The 21,184-nt window shown below is 39.5% G+C and overlaps 1 protein-coding gene across 1 annotated transcript in view; it reads left to right on the top strand.

Annotated features, from left to right (window-relative positions):
- The window catches only part of LOC134628163 (copine-9-like), a 197,493-nt gene that overhangs the window by 50,626 nt on the left and 125,683 nt on the right, over positions 1 to 21,184 (top strand). Inside the window, exons 5-7 of the mRNA XM_063474871.1 lie at positions 15,921 to 15,960; positions 16,898 to 16,900; positions 18,008 to 18,084. Of these exons, the coding sequence (XP_063330941.1) occupies positions 15,921 to 15,960; positions 16,898 to 16,900; positions 18,008 to 18,084 (120 nt within the window). The remainder of the gene's footprint in view (positions 1 to 15,920; positions 15,961 to 16,897; positions 16,901 to 18,007; positions 18,085 to 21,184) is intronic.

The raw sequence follows: 21,184 nt of genomic DNA, 5'->3' as shown, positions 1-21,184 counted from the left end.
TGTAACAACCCTTATTATTGTGGCATAGCACCGTTAGGGGGTGTTGCCCTACTATTGTAGTAGTTGGGTTGGGGGGAGTCTCCTAGTGTGTGTGAGTATGTCATGTGTCTGTTCCGAGAGAGACCTCACCATTGTAACGGGCTGGCATCGGCGCCTGTCCATCCCCGCACATGTATGTACAAACGGAGTAGAGCCGTGGAGACCTGGCTTGTATGGTCTTATGTTGCTAACGTCAAATAAAGGTCTGTTGTTCGATTTAACTGACTGGCCTCGAGTTATCCGGCTAACCTCCACACCACATAACCGCTGGACCTGCTAGCCGCTCTTTCCTCGCCAGACTGCCGTTACAACAGGAGCAAGCTCTGAGCACAAGATCCATAGAGGCTGGGGTCTATCACACCAGGCAATATTAACCAGGCAAGAGCCCAGGTGAAGGCTGTGTGAAGAGCCCCTGACACAATCCAGCACATAACAGCAGGGTGCATGGTTAGCAGGAAGGCATACATGGAACGCCATAACCAAGTGTAGAGTATGGCCCGTGGAGTATGGCCCGCAAGTCCCGAGGTCAAAATGGGAGACGCCCCCTAGGGTGGTGGGGAATGACTAAGCTAAGGTCCTGTGGGACTTTCAGATACAAACGGACAAAATGGTGATGGTTAACCAACCGGACATAGTAGTGGACGACAAGCAGAGGAAGACGGCCGTAGTGATAGATGTAGCGATACGTCTGTAACAAAATAAAAATGCAGACAATAGTGTACACATTAGTTTTTGACTACTAGTGAAAACTGTTTTCTTTACAAATAACTCTCTCACGGAACTAACCCAGCCAATCCCTCCACGTTTGTGCTCTCTGCTCATATTGCCCTCAAATTATTATTTTTTTTCTTTTTAAAGAACTTATTTTTAATATTGCATTCAATAACAAACAAATCTTCCCTAACAAAAAAACAACTTCAAGGCTTAATTGAATTATATTTCTTCACGCCAATATACAGGCTGCAAGTAGGGGTGACGTGGGCCACAAGTGGCCCCTGGGCCGCGAGTTTCACACCCCTGATAGGGTCATGAGAGGGAATTCCAATAAAAGCGAGCATCTCAGCGGAGAGCAATCAATTATTAAACTCACACCTCTCCATGCAAGTTATTTTTAGTCTCCTGAATCCCAAGAGATAGATGTGGACGAAAGTGATCTCCCATCCAAACAGTATATCTAGTTAGTAGTTAAATTCTCTTAACCTGCATTTTACTGTGTGATGTTTTGCATATACCACATTTATTTGATAGGTCCAGTTAACAAATTTGAACAATAACATTATATAATAGGGATTATTGTTATCAAACAGCAACTATCATTTAAACTGAAGTACAGATACTCATGTTAAAATTGTCTAGTAAAAAGAGTAAAATTCACCCATTCATGAAAGTGTTGTTTTTTTCTGCATAAGCACTTAACATTCACATACTCACTGACTGCATCGAGGGTAACACAGGGTTTGATATGCTGCCCAGCATCCAGACTGGAGGACCTGGAGATTGACCCAGTTGACCTCCTGAGCTGAAATTATGATGGAAGGAAACTAGAAAATCTTTGATTAACAGAAGAGGTTTTTTTTTTTTTTTTTGCCTGTCCAGTTTGGTTCTTTTGCCATCAGAATTGTTGTCTAAAGGCAAAGTAAGATGCCCAACGGATTTGCTTTACCAAATGGACCATCCCAGCCTTGCCGTATTGGTCTATTTGATTCACCTTTGCTTTTATTGTTTATTTTATTTTCATTTTCATTTTCCTCAAGAAAGAGGGAAAGAAAAAGAGCGGGGAAGAGGGACGGTGATAAAGGGCAAAAACCAACAAAACAAACAGACAAAAAACACATATATCAATGACCTGGATCACCTGTTGAGAAAGAAAAAAGAGAAAACAAGCAAAGCAAAAGAGAGCAATATAATAAACAACATCATCGTGATGATCTATGTGAATATAACAGTAAATACTAAATATTAAATATTATTGTGCAGCACGTAGGATCAACAGCGCACAGTGTGCTTTGAGGTAGGAGCCAAAAAGGGTGTAGTTTGTTTGTGTGAGCACCCGTGTGTACACCTGTGAGCATGAGCGCGCTTGTATTTAAAAGGTTCCTTCATGTAATGATCTGCTAGCGGGTGTGGGGGGCCACAGCCCCTTCATCCAGGGCATGAAGCAGGCATGGAGGAGATCAAGGCTCCGATTAACAGAAGAGTTTTAATGAGTTTAATCAATTCCAGGAGAGGGACGTTGATAGTTCTACAGTCTCTACCAATCTGTACTTAATAACTTTCATGTGGTTCAAACAGTTGACAACATGTGTGGCTGATTTTCAGTTCTCAGACTGGCATGTAAAGATAGCAGATCAGGATCAGTGGCATACACTACCAGTCAAAAGTGAATGGATGGATTTGTCCAAACCTTTGACTGGTGCTGTACAAACACAGTGGCAATAACCACAACATAATCAGAATGTGACCAAATACCTATTAGTGATTGTGGTTTTTATGTGCAAATACAGCCACTTGGCCTCTATATATGGCCTTTGCCTAGGAGGACACAAGCAGTCGTAGCTATATTTAGCAATACAGCTCCTTCAACACCTCTTAGAACTGATATAAAGGGTAGGAGTAGACATAAGTAACTTAGATGCACCATTGAAGAAGAGAGAAACTACATGCCTCAGCAACTAAACTTATGAAAAAACCGCCTGGCCAGTGCAGTAAACAAACACCAGCTCAATTCTTAACAGCATAAAGTTCTATCAAAGTGAGCACACAGGTGCTGCAATCATTGGTTATTATAGAAATAGGTAATTAGAGCTGGTCCACATTTTGTTGCTGCACCCTAAAGGAATGAATCAGCTGTTACTTAATGTTGCATATGCTGGGGTGTAATTCGTTTTTTCCACTTGTACAAAGCTCTCTTTCATTCAGGGCTTAAATGGTCTGATACTTTTATAGCACTCTTCTGCTCTAACTGAGTATTTAAAGCAATTTTATACAAGAACTGTTTTTCAGTACCTTGTCTAACATTGTCACACACACTCATCAGGGACAACTTGGGCTGGAGTAGCTGGGGGATGACCTTGGTAGACAACCCACTCTGCTTCCTGAGCCACAGCTGCCTTGTTGAGGATCCAAACTGTGGATCAAAGGAAATACAATCAGTCTGAACCAGTGTTAAAATCACACAAAAAATAATGAGAATTCACATGTAATGAAGCATGATTTGACAGGTAGCAATTTGATTTTCCTGTGCGGCTCACTCTCACAAAACATTTAACATGTCATTAATGATGAATGAGTCTCCACATCAAAGTAATTTAAATGCACATTACAGACTTAAACTTCCTCTGTAAGTTACATCAAACTTGGTAGCATATGTAAATATAAATAAAGTCCTTAAATATCTTTCACCAGTGCCAGTTGTGTCCATAGGTATGTCTCAGACACTGAGCACGGCTGTTGAAGGTAAATGTGCGGAGGTTAATTCACCTAACAGAACCATCTAACAATTCTAACAAGCGGACAATTCTGTGTAATATTATTCAATAATAATGAATTATATCAACAATACCTAATGCAGGTGATATGTTTTTCCCAGTATAACTGGTGACTACTGGACAATGTATTAGAGAAAGTCAAGATAAACTATAAATATTATTGTTGCATCAATTTTTCCTAGATAACTACCAGATTTATACCCATGATGTACCGTTTATATAATTCAGTTTAACCTATGTAAGTGGCCGATGCCATTGCTAGCATTCATGTGTGGTGACCTCGTGGTCATGTCCCAGTGTGTTTCATGACTGAAACAAATAAAATCCTGGGGCTTTCTTCCCTCCCTCAAATTGTCTGTCAGATTTTTTCCACATTCCCTCACAATAGCTTTGGCAATCTTCTACGAATTTGCTGAAATACGTGAGTCCTTGTATTGCATCTATAATTTTATTATCTCACTGAGCCCCTCAGGGAAAAAGTAGCAGGGAATAAATAAAAGTAATCCATGGTACCAAAATGCCAATCACAACAGTTGAAAGCATGGAAGCAACATGTGGTTACAATTCCAGGAAAGTAACCGTGACTTTACGTCATGGAACTGGCTCAGGTGTCACTAGTGGGGAACACCCAAATGTTCCTTGGAGGACAGAGACAGGTTGCAACCACAAAATGAATAAAGGTGCAACATACAGTATGCTCCTTTGATTTGAAATCATTTATCTAAATCTCAGGAGCTGGACCACATCTCAAACACGTCCCTTCCAATCACACCTGTGTGAATGCCTACTTGCTCCAAACACCCATTTGTTCTTGTTTCTGTGCTGTCGTTCTTATTCCAGTGCTTGAGTCTAGATGGCACACTGCAGTTGTTCATAGTCATGCTGACCAAAAGAAAGTTTCAGTAGTTCCTTTCCACACCATTTCATGAAGTCTGCAGTTTTTATTAAACACCATGACCGGGTTAACACAAACATGTCACTAGATGCTATTGAGAAAACAAGAACCATCACACATGCAAATGCCTAATAATGTTTAATGTACAATACTGGATTACACAGCAGTGGGGAATACATTCCATTAGAGTAGATCTACACTGTAGTCTTCATCGACCCTATGCGACAAACCAGTGAAAGGCACTAACTCTAGCCCCATAGAGGTCGAAGTGAAATGCACACCTTAAAGTAATTAACTCGTTAACTGGAGATAATTTAGAAATTTCAATTAAAACAAATGAACTCACGTGTTGTCAGTCTGGCTACAGTGCTATAGAGAAACCTAGGGTTGTTTTATTTCCTTCAATCAATGGTGAATAGTAGATGTTCTAGCTTTAGGACGGGCTTTTTATTTGAAGGCTTTCCAGGCTAAATGATGATCTTCTAAATTAGTCAGATGCTATTCAACTCGAGCTTATGAGTTTCTGTTTTAAGGTGTGCGTTTGATAGTTATACCAGGGAGTCAAGTACTTACTGTGGCCCAGAGAGGCGAAACGGACTGCAACTTAAGAAAACACCAGCAATAAGAAAAACGCTGCAAAAGCACACAAAACACAACGGAAATAGGAAAAACGACAACAGAAACAGGAAAAAACGGATTTCCAAAAGCACATGGGAAGTGTTTCTGGGGAGACAATAATCCGATGGACAAGTTGCAGGAACCAAAATATGCTAAGAATTGCGCTGAGAGACACTTAAAAGAAGTGGAGGATCTATCAGTTTTGTGAGGAAAGAAAAGATGAGCGGTAAGTGTGTTAGCCTAACTATTAGCCTAAAAATCCGTCATCAGTATTATATGAATCATGATAAAACACACCTACCATGTTTTGGGTTCCTGCAACTGGTCCGTTGGGTTATTGTCTCCCCAGAAACATTTCCCTTGTGTTTTTTCCTATTTCTGTTGTCGTTTTCCGTTGTGTTTTGTGTGCTTTTGCAGCGTTTTTCTTATTATTGCTGGTGTTTTCTTAAGTTGCAGTCCGTTTGGCCTCTCAGGGCCAGGGTAAGTACTTTTGATTTGAGGTCGTCTTTGTCAGAGGACCTACTGTATCTAGAGTCATATGTAGTGAAGAAGTAAACATATTAACAAGATAATCAACCTACCTGTGCGAGTAGCATTCAGGTAGCTGATCTACACTGTGTTGGCACAAGGCACTGTAGAACATAACAGTCGATGAATTATATCAAGATCTAGAACAAGAATAAGATCTAGAGTGTGATTAAAGTGGTGGATGGGTGCTTTTAGATTTAGAAAGGAACCAGCTGAGTGTAATAATAGATCTAATGCCATGTTGAGGCTGACATCTGAGCTGAGCACTAAATCAGACAAAATGTCTGAGAATTCAGACAGAAACTCTGTGTAAGGCCCAGGTGGATGATAGATAACAATAAATAAAACCGGTTTTTGAGTTTTCCAGCTAGGGTGGACAAGGCTAAGCTTCAAGCTTTTAAATGCAATAAAACTTGGTTTAAGTCTCTGTTTACATTGGTTGAGAGCTGGGGTTTGAGACAGCTGTCAATAATTGGTTACACAATTATTTCAGTAACACTGTGAGGAATCTTGGAGTCTTTTTTGACCAGGACATGTCCTTCATTGCACATAATAAACAAAAACGTGGGACTGCTTTTCTCTGTTTTTGCAATATGTCTGAAATTAGCAACATCCTGTCTCAGAGTGATGCTGAAAAATGAGTTCATGTATTTATTACTTTTAGGCTGAAGTACTAAAATTCATTATTATCAGGATGGCATAAAAGCCTTTAGTTGATCCAAAATGCTTGATTCGCCCATACTGGCTTCTTTTCATTTGCTCCTTGTTAAATCCAGAATCAAATCAATCAAATAAAATCCTTCTCATTACACACAGATCTTGAATAATCAGGCTACATCTTAACTTAAAGACCTCATAGTACCGTATCACCTCAGCAGAGCTCTTTGCTCTCAGACTGCTGGTTTACTTGTGGTTCTCAGGGTATTTAAAAGTAGAATAGAAGGCAAAGCGTTCACCTTCCATGTCTGTCTTCTGTCAAACCAGCACCCATTTTGGATTTGTGAGACAGACACCCTCTTTACTTTTAAGATGAAGCTTAAAACTTTCCTTTTTGACAAAGCATCTAATTAGGGCTGGATCCGGTGACCCTGAATCCTCTCTTAGTTACGCTCCAGTAGGCTTAGGCTGGTGGGGGATTCCCATGATGCTTCTTCACTTACCTTTTTTTTTGTTTATACACCACTCTGCATTTAATCATTAGCAATTATTAATCTATGGCTTTCTTTCACATTCTTTGTCCTGGTACGTCATCTACTAATTGAAAGGTTGGTGGTTAGATCACTGACTGCGTGCAAGATACTAACCCCAAGTTGCTCTCTGATGCATCTAGAGTGTGTGTGAATATTAGAAAGAAAGCACTTACATAGAAAAAAAAAAAGGCTTGTATGAATGGGTGTGAAGCGCTACCTTTGAGTGCTCAGGTAGGGTAGAAAAGTGCTATGTAAGAACCAGTCCATTTACCTTTTACCATGGATGTTATTACAGGTGATCTGAAGTGTGCACATGATGTTTTCTGATATGGAAAGGTTCATAACTGTTGCCCTGGTAACACTCAGTTACACTCATTTTATCTTCAGGGGAGAAATTGAGTGGGGCCCATCCCGATTTCAACATCCAGTTTTCAGGACTATACTGGTCTGGCCAGTGTATTTCCAGACCTGGATCTTCTCTTCCATCTTCCAGTCACCACTGGAAAGCTAAATGAATTGCAGAAGCCACATCAGAACAGAAAACCTCAACATTACATTCTCTGCTCCCCACATGCATTATTGTTGTATTCAATAGTTTGTATGGTTAAACTACTCTAATACTGCTCTGAGTGAAACCAGAAATCATTAAGAAGTGTGGCAGATTCAGATTAGGAATGCCACTTTTGTTCACCTCTACACTCATTTTTAAAAATTCTTCTGTACTTCTCTCTGTTACAAGAATGCTAGTCTCACTATTTGGCTTTTACACATTGGCAACCTTCAGCTAGTGATAAGTTAACAGTTCAGCATGCCTCTTCATGAACTTTCTCAACACAGCCTTGCCCTGTCCGGCACCAATGTGCTTCCCTTTGAGACACTTGACACTGGCCTTTTGTATCATGCTTCTGGTCCATTGCTTCATTATTACTCTCTCTCTCTCATCCACAACATTTCTTATTATCACAATTAAACTTGATAAGTTGTCTAAATCACAAATGTGATCATCATCTTAAATAGACCAACTATAATCCCTGAGATATCTATCTCCATTCATGCAGACAGCGTGGCCTTGATCAACATAATGATCTGAGGCAGAAGCAAACGCCATCTTTGTCATCATCTAATGTGACTACATTTAGAAATTTGACTTATTTCAGTCTTCTATTCCAGTTTCAACCTGCTTTTCAGAATTTTCAGTGTTGCGACCCCATTTCCCAAACCCATCTCTTCTTGTAAATTAAAATGTGCAATATAAAGGTTATCACAGTGGCATCAATTTCATCTAAATTAGAAACTGGTTCCTCCCATCTACCTTTAATTCTCAGCTGTCACTACCTATTACAAGCTTTCAGTACTAAATGCATCTTTCTCACTGTCTAGTGTTGACTTATGATTTCTTCCCGCGACATCATTAAACTTCATATGAAACAACCACCTGCCACATATGCGTAAATTCAATCTGCTGTCTTTGGGGATCTGACACTGTTAGGGCACTGCTGACCTTGAAGAGACCTTCCCAAAACCATTATCAATAAATCATTTGTCAGTCACATTTGGGATTGGCATCCTTGGTAGTGAACTGGTATTATTTTTCAAAAACATCATACACATCCGTGTAGCGCCAAGGGTGTCATATTTGATGATATGTGTTTTTGAGATCTCTACATAATCAGTTTCAGTTTTTTTCCTGAAAAATCTGATGTATACAGACATAAGCAGTGCAACTATGAGCACAAAAATGCAGTAAGTAAGCAAAAATGATACAATTTTTTATTTTTATTTTGTTAGAAGGCTCAATAAAGACTTCAGTTTCAAAAAATAGATTTTTCTGTGAATTATTTCATGGTCCAGACTCAGTGTAAATGCTAGACATAATGTCTCGTAGTCATGCATCTATATATACAAGTTTAGAAATTCTCAAGAGTGATCAGGAACTGCTCACTAAGGACTCCTAATTCCTAAAGGACTCCACATGTAAAATTATTACGTTTTTCTTCCCCCACATAAACTTTGTTTTCTGTCTTGGATCTTTTGGATGGTTAAAAACATTACCTTCATTATGGTGTTGATTTTCCCTGCCTGTCACTTGCATAACAGTAATGTGATTTAACTGCACTAATCACCACCATGATGACTGTATGAATCAGCTTAAATTACCCTGCTTCTCATTTTGCATGGTTCTCTTACTGCTGAGGCAGACGAGTATGTATAAATGTCTTGTTGTAAAGTCACAAAGTGAAAGACATACACGTGTTTTTTTTTCAGAGGTACAAAGGATGCAGCAGACAAATCATCCATCTGATCTTAATCCCACGATTTAGAAAAAAGAAAGAAAATGAATAAAGTGAGACATATAAAGGCAACTGACACGTTCAAACACAGTTTTCAGCGTTCACCTTCCTTTCCATCCAGCTGCCTTTCATATAAATGAAAGTCATTCGAGTTTCTGGCAACTCTATTGCTCGTCCTTACTTAAATTTCATTTGGCAATCATCCACAGAGCTTTGAGTTGCAGGAGTAGTGAATTTGAAAGATACTGGTGATACACTCAGGAATGTGATTTAATAAAAGTGTATATGTATAGAAGTGTGGGGAGGAAGTGTATGCAGTGACTCCTTCAAATGGCAGCGAACACTAAATTTGGCATTTTTGGGTAAGCTGGCTCTTTGGTATTTTTTCTCTCTTCAATAGTCACCTGCTTTTAGTTCCTTTTTCAAAGCCCCACACTATGCTTATTCTAAACAACATAAATAAATACAAATAAAATAACAAAACGACCAGCAGGCAAAGTAATTTCAGTGAGAACTATAATTATACTCATCATCCAGTGTATCTTCATAATTTGTATTCCTTATCAGCTGATGTGACAAGAGGAAAAACATGATATGATGATACTCAAACTACCAACCCTGTCTTTTTCAGGTGGAGACCATGTTGTAAAATATGTAGAGCTAAGCAAAGTCAGCTGGTTTTATGATGACTACAGATGTTTGCAATTAAATTCACACCAATCCATCCAATATTATACTTTATATTTATATAGTCTTCACTAAATTTAGTAGCTAAGGAAGGAAAGCATGAGCTCTACCACAAGTAAACATTGTAAAATGATTAAATGTTGCTAAAAAGATGGATAACTTTAGGCACCACATAAATAAATAATAAAATAATGTGGTTAGATTTTCCTTAGGATTAGGAAATTGTTGTTAACATGATTAGTAGAGTAAACAGCAGTTAAAGGGGGGGAAGTTTTCCCATTGCGAAGAATGAAGGAGAAAACAAGGTGGTGTAGTATGTATCAATCCAGGAGTCACTGGATGTCTCATTGTCACTGAAAAATTGAATTTTTATACTCCCGACTAAGAGAAATAACCTCAATTGAAAGCAAAAATGACAGAAATTAGAAATTACATCTAGTCCACAAGAGCCACATGCATCGAAATAAAGAATTCTGTGCTTTAATAATGAATTGGACAATAAAAGCTGCATCTGTACATTCATTTATGAATTCTTTAAAAAAAAACCATTTTATTTATTCAAACATTATTTTAAATTAAATTATTACATAATAAATTACTTTAGTAAAAACACTATTTTTAAATCAATTTTTCAAAATGAATTATTAATCCATCAATAAATACTTTAAATCAAAAATGAATTTCACCGTATCCATAGCCAGTGTTGTTAATGATCTCACTGAGGGGGTTCAGGCCTATGCAGAACAGCAGTGGGGACAGAGCATCTCCTTGGTCGATCCCGCACTTGATGGTGACTTGTGCTATGGGCTTGGAGTTGGCCTCTAGTGTTGTCCGCCACATCCCCATTGAGTTCCTGATGAAGACTCTTAGGGTCTTGTTGATCTTGTATAGTTCTAGACATTCCAGGATCCAGGTGTGGGGCATTGAGTCATAGGCCTTCTTGTAATCAATCCAGGCAGAGCATAGGTTGGTCAGTCTGGTCTTGCAGTTTCGGGTGACTGCCTGGTCTACCAGTAGCTGGTGTTTTTGCGCCTCTGGTATTCTTTCCAGTTCCTTTCTGTGCCCCACTCATGTATTGACCCATGTGCCTGTTCATCTTAGCCGCTATGATGCCTGACAAGAGCTTCCATGTGTCACGGCCGAGGTCGGCTGACTGGAAGACTCAAATGCAGAATGCACACGTAACACCCCGTAAACGAGAAAACATGAACAAAACTTTATTTTTTCCAAAAAACAAAACGTCAAGACATAAATTACTAAATACTATGAACTAAGGTGTTCCTTCAATGGCTGAACCAAACCTGAAACAAGAACTTGATCTCTAAGTAATAATTGGCAAAGCTTAAATCTTCATAGAAACTCCTTTCTCGTGACCAAAGAGACACAGACTGCGGGAAATGCACCGGGAGTCTCAGCACACTGCAACGAGAGGAGAGTGGCTTTAGTGATAAAGCTTAGGGAAAAGTGTCCGGGTAAAGCTTGAAAACATGGCATTACTTTGCCTTACTGTTCCTGGGTGGAGGGTGGACGCAGAGGGAGTACAAGGTCTGGGAGTGGTGGCTGACGAGGCCAGGTTCATTTGTGCTGCCAAACGCTCATGGAGTGCAGTCTGCTTCTTCAGCCAGTAGGTGTGAATCAAGTCAGGGCCGGGTGCTGTCCAACTCTTCACACTGGAGACCCGTTCTTGGATGTCTGCCACTGTGATGATCTTGGCCTCTAGTCTGCTTCTTCATGGTGGGTACTGCCCCTTGTGGCTGTTCACCTTGTAGCCAAGCATCTCACTGGTAGATCAGCTGATTAATCTTGTGATGGTCTCAGTAGAAATTGTCTAGTAGACCTCCCTTCAGGGTTGGTACCCAATGTTGGGTAGGAATGATGATAATATTTCAATCTGACCTGTCATCCTGGCTCCCCCTTGCCGTTGCATTTGTCTTGTACCTTGTGAGAGCAGTTCATTCTTCCGAATGCTGGAACACTGAGCTACTAGTTGTTTCGCCGTCAACCTGGATGCTGGGTATTCAGCAGGTCCAACATCCTATTCATGTAACCCCTTCCGCTGGGGTTACCTGCATAGTAGCATACCAACAGCGTCCTGTTATCATCTCTTGCCCATTTGTGCCTTCTTGTTTCAGTAGCTCACTTCTCATCAGTGGTTCCTGAACACTTTACCCGAACCTTGTTAATTGTTAATATCTATCTATATATGCTGTCCTATACATTTTTCTAATTGGGATAGGGATGTATCTCGGTCAAAAATCAGTCGTTATCTAATAAGACACCATGTCTAACCAGATATATTTAGACATGATGTCTTAGCAATTCAAATATCTGGGATGGCCAGTCTTAAGTTCTCTTCGAACCCAGAGGGCTTTGTTAGCCACCTGCCATGCCTGGTGCGGCCACAGCCCACTGAGCCCATGTGCCCTGCAGAGCCCCAGTCCAGAAGTACATGTGCAGCTCCAGCCAGAGCCAAAGTGTCCACAGGGTGCTGCGCCACACATCTCTATCCAGAGACTTGGCAATTAAAGAAACCCTCTGATTCTGACCTCTGTGAATTCAAACTACCAGTGCTGCCTGAAGCAGGGCTCTCCTGCCATGTGAAACTGCTCCACATTCCAAGCTCCTGTATCAATAGCAGGGCACTCCTGACCACAGACTGCTGGAAAAGCCAAGCTAGCCCACCCGCTCACCTGGGACTTGTTTTCATCGGGGATGTCTGGGAGCTGCTCCTTAAGTTCTCCTCATTATTAGATATTTTCTGTTTGATTCTTAGTTTATTTATTGTCTGCCCACCATACTACCAAGCCTACCTAGGAAAATGTGCAAGAGATGCAACGCTGAAGCCATGAGGAACCATGACATAGTGTTTAGAAGTAGGCTACTGGAACAGGGCATCCATGGAGAATGATTGACAATATGTTATTGATGCAATACTACAATGACAGCCAAGCCACTGAGAGAGTATCTCAGTGCAATAACATCACTAGGAGACTCATATGGCTATAGTGAGAAAACCCAGGCAGAAAAAAGCAGTGGAATTAAACTAGATGATGTCTAGCCATCGAGGGCATGACTCCCCAGATCACTATCAAACACTCATCAGAGTAGATGCTTGCAGATTTGATCACTACTATATGCACCATCCCCATCTACAAGTAGAGGAACTCCCACCCTCCATGTAGAGGAAGGCTGGAAGCCAAAATCGATGAAGCACAGAAGGATGTACAGAAGTACAGAAGGGTGGCATGAGAGACAGGGTCTGGATGCACAGCAAAATGCCCATAACTGAAGCTCTAGAAACTGCCAAATAAAGGCTCTGGCCAAAGGCAGAGAACAAATGGCCTGCTCCCCAAAGCTCCATCCAGGGTATACTCGTAGCTACAAGAGAACAATAACACAAGGGCAGTCCAAACAGAGTTAAAACAAAGCAAAATTGGGACACCAATGCAAAGTGGATGGCAGATTTAAGAACAAACCATAGCAATCTCCCAGAACAAGAGCCAGTCAGCATTAATAAGGTAACAGTGAGTCTCTGAAATAAAATACCAAAGTGTGTAATGAATACAGTACCAGTACTTTTGGTAACCCTGAAACTGGCTCCAGCAAATTCCAAGTATAAGCGTTCTCTGTAAGAGTGCAAATAAAGATGTACAAAGGTACCATTCATTCAGTATTTGTCTCGGGATCTGTTAACCTGTCCTCAACGTGTACTTTGAGTTTACTCAGGCCTCTTTCGGAGCCTGTATTTAGGTCCAAATGCCATGATTCATGACACTAATCTCCTCCCTATGGACAATTTTTAACAATATCCTCTGGCGTTCTCCTTTTTTTAAAAGTCTAAATTATTACAGCCACAAGAGACTGCTGTCAAATGAAGTGAAAACAACTGGTTTACCTGCAGGAAACCTAGAGTCCTGGCTTTCACGTTACTTTGAAATATAACACACGTAAACATTTTATGGGCCGGTACATTCTCATCTTGACCAGTACAATGTAATTATTGTGCTTGTCAATACTGCTTGGGGAGGTGACAGATTCCTTTTAGGTAAGGAGTGCTCAACAAGTGATATTTGCTGAAGTGGAAATTTGATTAAATGGAAATGTTGATTAAATTAAATCACTGAATTCCAGCTTTTATACTTGCTTCATAATGTCTAAAGGTTGGAATATCAGTCATACAGCTCATGAAACATCTACTTAAAGCAGTGAATACCAGAGTAGCAACATTTAAGGTGGCCTTAAGGTGGTGTCGGAAAAGTGGCTGTTGTCCAAGATAAGGACAATGCTGGACAACACCTTCCACCCACTCCATGACGTGCTGGCCAGTCACAGGAGCACCTTCAGTGAGAGACTGAGATTACACCACTTAACGACACAGGAAATCATTCCTGCCTGTTGCTTTCTGCCTGTACAACTCCTCCATCTTATGCACAGTACACAGTGCACCCTTACACAGTTACACACTTTTGTGCATCCTCTACAGTGAAAATAACAAATAACAAGTAAAAATAAACCCAAAGAAAGTAATTATTATAACTGACACATTTACAGAGATAAAAACAAAATCTGTCTATCAACTCAACATTTGGGCATCAACAGTGAAGCAGACGTCGGTTCACTAGTGTTCCTCTGCATATCATTTTGGAACAAGTGTCTTAGAGTGTACTACCCCACTGACAAGCTGACACGGCACGGTAACACGGTGCTTTATTTTCTGAGAGTGTAGGTGATTAGGCAAATGGACATAATCAGTGATGACCAAAATCCCACTCTCAAACTTTACTAGCAAAATGTACGTCTTTGGAAAAATGCAGTCTAAAGTAATCTTTGATGTGTGTCGGGAAACTGAGAATTTTTCTTTTGATTGCCAAAAATTCTGTGAAAAATTCTAAAAAATACAATTAAAATGAAAAACATATTAGACACAGTATGAATTACAAGCACTGACAGGTCAGAATGAAGGAAAGCTTTCTAACAATTTGTAACCTTTAACAGGTCTCTGGCAAGCTCGAGTTAGTGGAGGGATTAGGGTCAGGTTCTTACACTTTATATAAAATTATCATCAATATCACATACCCAAAGAGAGATAATAGAAGAATTATAAGACTGAGATGCATGTAAGAGACTTCTAGTTACTGAAAATGTGCAGAAAAGTGCAACTGAAGAATAACCCCAGTCCGCAAAGCAGCAATGACCTGACAGATGAAAAGAGGTTAAATATATAATGCATGCAAGATTTTATTTCTTACAAAATAAAAAAGTTGGGTGTGGAATGAAATAGAAAATGTGAAAAAAATGAAGTATTTGCAAATAAAGACGAGAAGTTTGCTAAAGACTGAAGATGGAAGGGAAAACAGGCACATAAACATTCCCTCATTTCAAACTATCCACTTACATTGAAATAATACTTTGGAACAATGCCACAGAATGTCTGAAAAAGCATTTGTAAAGAGAGGAGTTTTCTTCTTTCAACTGTTGAAAGTGTTTCAGATAATTTTGACAATCCTATTTTATTGTCTTATTACTGTGTTCACCTAACAGAGAAGCAGCTGTTCCCCTGAGCTTCAGCACAAGTAGTACAATAAGGATCTTCATCACTCTTCTTCTGCAAGGCTGCCTGCCCTCTGGAGAATAGATGACTGAATGAGATAGTACATCTACGATAACTATCTCAGTGGTTTACCTGGTCTATGATAATATGCATGAACCTTCATGGGCCATTGATTTCAGGACCCCTTAGAATCCACCCAGAAATAAGGATGTTAATTTGTGTTAGAAACAGAAGTTTCTTTTTTGGGGAAAGCACATTTTAAGAGAGAAGAAAGACAGTCTGAAAGACAGCAAAAGAGAGTCTTCCATCTGCAGATCAATCCTTATTGTACGTTATGTGTCAGTATTGCTCCAGATCCATAAATTTCTGTTTTATAACTCTTGACTCATCCCTCCTGTGTAGACCATATCGTATTATTTAATTAGCATACATGAATTTTTTCTTTGTTCTCCCACCAGAGCTGTCCATCATGTGTGCTTTGCTTGTCAAGTCAAGTGCAAAAGGGAAATTAGGAAGGTGTCTCTTTTTCTCCACAGTTGTAATTTTCCTGTATGCATTTGTGTTTTATTATGTTGTACAGGATGCATTCTAAAGGAAACACTCTAAAGTTGCTATTTTGCTTTTCTTCTGCAGGTACAATGTGGATACTAGGAGCTCCAATCTTTCCAAACATGTAAGCAGCTTAATATGTCCAATGACCACATGTCCTATTTCAGTAGGTTTCACAAAAGTGGTTTTGCTTATTGTAGTTTGGGTGGTACTACTAAAAAAAAGTCTCAATTGGTTTTTGTTATTATAAGTGTGACATTTGTCAGACTGTAAGAACAGGTAAAATAGTACATCACAATACAAACATTGGACACCTCTCAACATACATGTCTTATTGTGTCCTAACTTGTTGTCCACTTTGCATTAAAATTGTTATATTGATATTGATTGAAACCCATCTTATAAAAAACAAAATTCTTCCTCATCACGCGTCAGATTCAGTTGTGGAGCTGTCATCAATAGCCAAGAAATGGAGCCCTCTATTTTTTCGCAGGTTGACAGATGTGAACAGGCAGGCATCTCTGTGGACTATACTGTTTACAGATGACGCTATGATTTGTAGTTAGCATTGGGAGTAGGTAGAAGAGAACCTGGAGATGTGTTATTATGCTCTATTGAGAACTGGAATGAAAGTCAAAAGAAGCAAGAAAGAATACATGTGTAAATAACAGGGACACACATGTAACAGTGAAGATGTGAAGATAGCAGACAAGATTAGAAATAATACATCAGAGGGACAGCTCAGGCTAAGTGGTTTTTAAAGGCAAGGTTTTAGTGAATATAGGGGGCAGAAGATGTTGAAGATGGGACTGCCATGCAGAAGGATAGGAGGAAGACCACAGAACAGAAGGCAGACATGCAGAGGGTCAGTGTGCCTGTGATCTAGGTACTAATCTGAGGCTGAATAGCTGGATATATGTCAGACATGTAGCAACTGACTGGCACCTTGTCCAAGGTACATGCTACCAGTGTCAGTGTGGTCCGGCTCCACTCCAGCTGTAATTTTACCTGAATTCAACATCAAACAACATTTAGTACAGTATCTACTAAAGTATCTACAGAAAGTATAAATCAAACCATTATTTTTTATTTTACATCCTACAGTAATGATTCATAAAAGCATTACTTCTAGCTCAGTGCACTGCAGCTCTGACTAGTCTTCATCTTTCTTAAATTTGGGAGAAAAATTTATTTATTTTTCAACTTGAGGTCTTTTCATTGTGTCTTTCCAGCTTCTCTAACATGTGTCTGCCTTTCCTTACTGCCTCCCCTCCTGGATAAGCAGAAGGTAAGCTATCATTATGTTCTGTTCTCCCTGCTTACTGCACCATTTCTTTAAGTGATGTGGACCCTAGCTCAAACCCTAATCCTAAAACATTTTTTGGAGAAAAGCAAAAAGAACCCAAATCTATATAAATAATATTTTGATTTATCTCAGAATTATTATTATTATTATTTATTTATTTATTTTTTGCCAAAAGTGGGATTAGAAAACGAAGACTACAATGAAATCTTCTGATAGTATAGTGTTAACCTTAGGGTTAGGGTCATGTCTGACGATGAGTCACAGGGTCAGACGCCGAGGTCTAAGCAATGTGTTAAGCATATATCAAACTGACCTTTCAGTGTGTTTCTGTAACTGCATCGCTAATTCAAACAGAAATGAATGAAGCCACACTGAGATTACAGAGATTACAAATGTAATCTGAAAATCCTGTAACAGAATGTGGCCTCACCTGTGCCTTTTTATGACAGCTTACCAAAATACCTATGGTGTATTATTTTGACTACAAAAAATGTTGCTTAAAGCAAAACAATTTAATTACAAAAGCTCAATTCAATGAAGTATAAAATATGGACAAAATGCAAAGCAATTAGACAGTTTCAGTAACTAGGTGCTAACTAGCTGCTGTGTTAGTCCTAAGCAGTCTGCTGTAATCAATCAACGTCTAGACATCTCATTACTATTGCATCTTCAATTAATGTTTACAAAAGAATTTCCAATTACTTCTTTATTTTAAATCCAAGTAACCCAAATTGAAATCATATATGACATGGTAGCTGTAACTTTGTTAACCTATCAACAGCCACATTTTAGAAATTAGCCAACATGCAGCACACAGTGACTGAGTGCAATGAATTAACTATGATGATTTCCCTACTCTGTAAAGGACTTCCTGGGTCAGATGTTCTGCACACTAGGTGAGATCATTGGTTCACCTGGCGGCAGGCTGGAAAGGACTCTTTCGTAAGTACAACATACACACAGCGTCACCCATACAGTAGTTGTCTTTGAAGCTGGTTTAGGACACTATCCTTAATGTCAACATCTTGTTTAGTCCTGTTTACAAGTGCAGAAAATCTTTGGTATTGCAGCCTGATTAACGAATACAAACAGTTCAGAGGTGACATCTCAGCCATAAGCATTTCAAACATTTAACTGGGTTGAGATCCGAGATCTGACTTTGACCGTGCCGCTACAACCCTGTGATTATTTTTGTTTTCAGTCATTGTGTTGTAGATTTTCTGGTGTGCTTGTGGTCATTGTGCTGTTGTATGACCCACCTTGGAAAGCTTTATCAATCAGACAGATGGCCTCACCTTTGACTGGAATACTGTAGTGTGCGGGGGAGTTCATGGTCGAGGGGTGGCTGTGGCTCAGGTGGCAGATCAACTACTGATTGGAAGGATGGCGGTTCGATCCTTGGCTTCCCCAGTCTGCATGTCAAATATCCTTGGGCAAGATACTAACCCCAAGTTGCCCTCCGATGCGTTCATCGGAGTGTGAATGTGTGTGAATGTAGTTTAGTTTGCACTTGTGTTTAGAAGTGCTTGTATGAGTGGGTGTGAATGGGTGAATGAGGCATGTTGTATACAGCGCTTTGAGTACTCTGGGAGAGTAGAAAAGCGCTATATAAGACTCAGTCCATTAGCCCTCCACCACCATGCTTCACAGTAGGCATGAGGTGTTCTTGTTCATATCCTATGGTTGAAAAAGTGCATTATGGCCAAACAGCTCCACTTGTCTGTCCAGAGGAAATTGGTCCAGAAGTCTTCTGGTTTATTTAGATGATTAATACTACAAATGTTTGGTTTTTTGGTTGGTTTTTTTTTGTTGCATGGTTTGAATGGGTTACGACTCCTACAAATATTGTGCCATTGTGTTAACACACACCTGAATACTCCAGAAGACTGCCTAAACAGGTTTTAGAGGCCAAACCTGCTGATGATCGAGTTTTAATCAAGTACTTAGTTTTACTTAATTAAGGACTTAATTTTTCTCAGGACTGCATAAAATGTTGAAAAAAAACCAAAACGTTTTCTTTTTCACTCTATTGTGAATCACCTAAACGAGACTCACCTCCTTACTTAGGCAAGTATAACTTGAGCCAACAGATAAAATGCTAACTATATGTCTGTCTAAAGGTATTGCATTATGCCACAACAGTTAGTACTGGTGAAAGAATACATACAACTGTAATGCACTTTGGGTGAAATTCAGAGGGTGACCTGTCTACCTTTGAGCTTCATCAGATGTGCCATCCTGAGCTGAGGTGACGATGGACGGCACATCTGATGAAGCTGCAGTTAGTGCTCTCCAACCTTGGAGAGAGCAGAAAAGCAAGTGGAGCGTTTGCCCGAGGCTGAGAACGTAAAACAAGATGAGGTTCCTATTTCACCTAGCGTCTTGTTTATGTGCTTTTAGAGCCTGTGGCCTTCCATATGTTCTGCCTATAATTAGATGGTCACCATAACTAACTGAGTAGCAAACTGTGTTCAGGTTCAAGCCATGATGGTAAAAAGAGGTCATTTGCTTGTCATTTGCTTTATTGCACATATGAATGAAGACCACAGTGAAATTAAAACTTAAATGATGCAGTATGACATGTGTCTTGTAGAGATATACAATTAGTTTAAAAAAAAGAAGCTACCACTAAATGAAAATTGTGTTGATTGTGCGCCACACTGCAGTTCCTCTTTGTTGAAGCCTGAAGGAGCATTTCCTAGTTCAGACAGCTTGTCAATGAGTGGAGGGAAGGCTCTGATTGGATTCCAGTGCTGTGTTATAGCAACTTGGGCATCATTGTGTGTGTAGAACTGCTGGCCTGGTCCCATCAACTGAAGCCTTATAAGGGACGTGGGTTGTGTTCTTAAGAGTCAAAGTGTGCAGACAGATTATTGATTACAGGAAGCTACAACATGGATTGAAGTCCCACTCACTTGGTAAAAAGCAACATATGTATGAAGGCAACAGAAATATATGATGAACAATGATGTTCATGGTCTAGATAAATGCCAGCACAGTAAAATTTCAAATTTAAAGCTATGACAGTCTGACATTTACTGAATGTAATGATACGACTGAGAAATGTAATCTTTGTGCATTTCAGTTAGTCTAGCTTAGCAAAAAAAACCTGGGTGAAATAGCAGGGGTGGGTAAATCAAGACCTTCCAATAACTCTACAATGTGTTATTTAATTGGCATATATTTTACGTCTTAACTAGTAACCCTCAACATAGGAATGACAAGTCCATGCATGTCTTATGATAAGAAAGTCTTAAGTCAAGATTTATAAGTTCCAGTGACGTCAAAATCCAAAGGATTCGTGTTTTAATTCCTAAACTTCTGCCAAGTTCAGAACATGTAATTCTTTGCAATATCAGTAGTGAATATTCTTCAAACTGAAAATGGCTTTGTACTAAGTGACAAAATAATTCCTCACAAGTGAAACATTTGTAGTCACCACAGAGCAGATAGCTTAAACTTTGATTTGACACACACACACACCAACGCACACAAAGAGTCAAAACACAGAAAACACAGTTTATACCATACATTGTGATGGACCAAGCAGTAAAGGACAGTCAGACACAGGCTAAAGTAGAAAAAAACAAGAGCTTGGGCTCATAAAAGAGGTCAAAGTAACAGAACGCTACTCAAAAAAATGGCAACACTACCTCAAGCAACCTGACCTACCAAAATAAGACAAAGGGGAAACTTAAATAGTGGCTGATCAACCCACAAAGTCACAAAAATGGTGAACTTGAGCAGCTTTTACTAAGGTAACCAGAAAACAAATAAAAAGATTAAACTAAAATGTGGACACTTATTTTAGAATACATTATTATGTATGAGATTGTAAAAATAAAGAAATGATAAACTAACACCAATTCTTTATTAATCTGTAAATTCAATCCTATATTTAAAGAAAGCACAATACAAGTGTAGTGTAATAAATAAGTCTCTATTGTAGCCCTGTGATGTTTGGCAGATGTTACCCAATATGTGTGGCTGTAACTGCAGCCACCACATACATTTTGACACATAGATAGCCTATAGGAGAAGC

The sequence above is a fragment of the Pelmatolapia mariae genome, linkage group LG5, assembly GCF_036321145.2.
Source record: "Pelmatolapia mariae isolate MD_Pm_ZW linkage group LG5, Pm_UMD_F_2, whole genome shotgun sequence".
Classification (NCBI taxonomy): Eukaryota; Metazoa; Chordata; class Actinopteri; order Cichliformes; family Cichlidae; genus Pelmatolapia; species Pelmatolapia mariae.
Note: the sequence above shows the minus strand (reverse complement) of the source record. Positions and strands in the feature narration are given on the sequence as shown.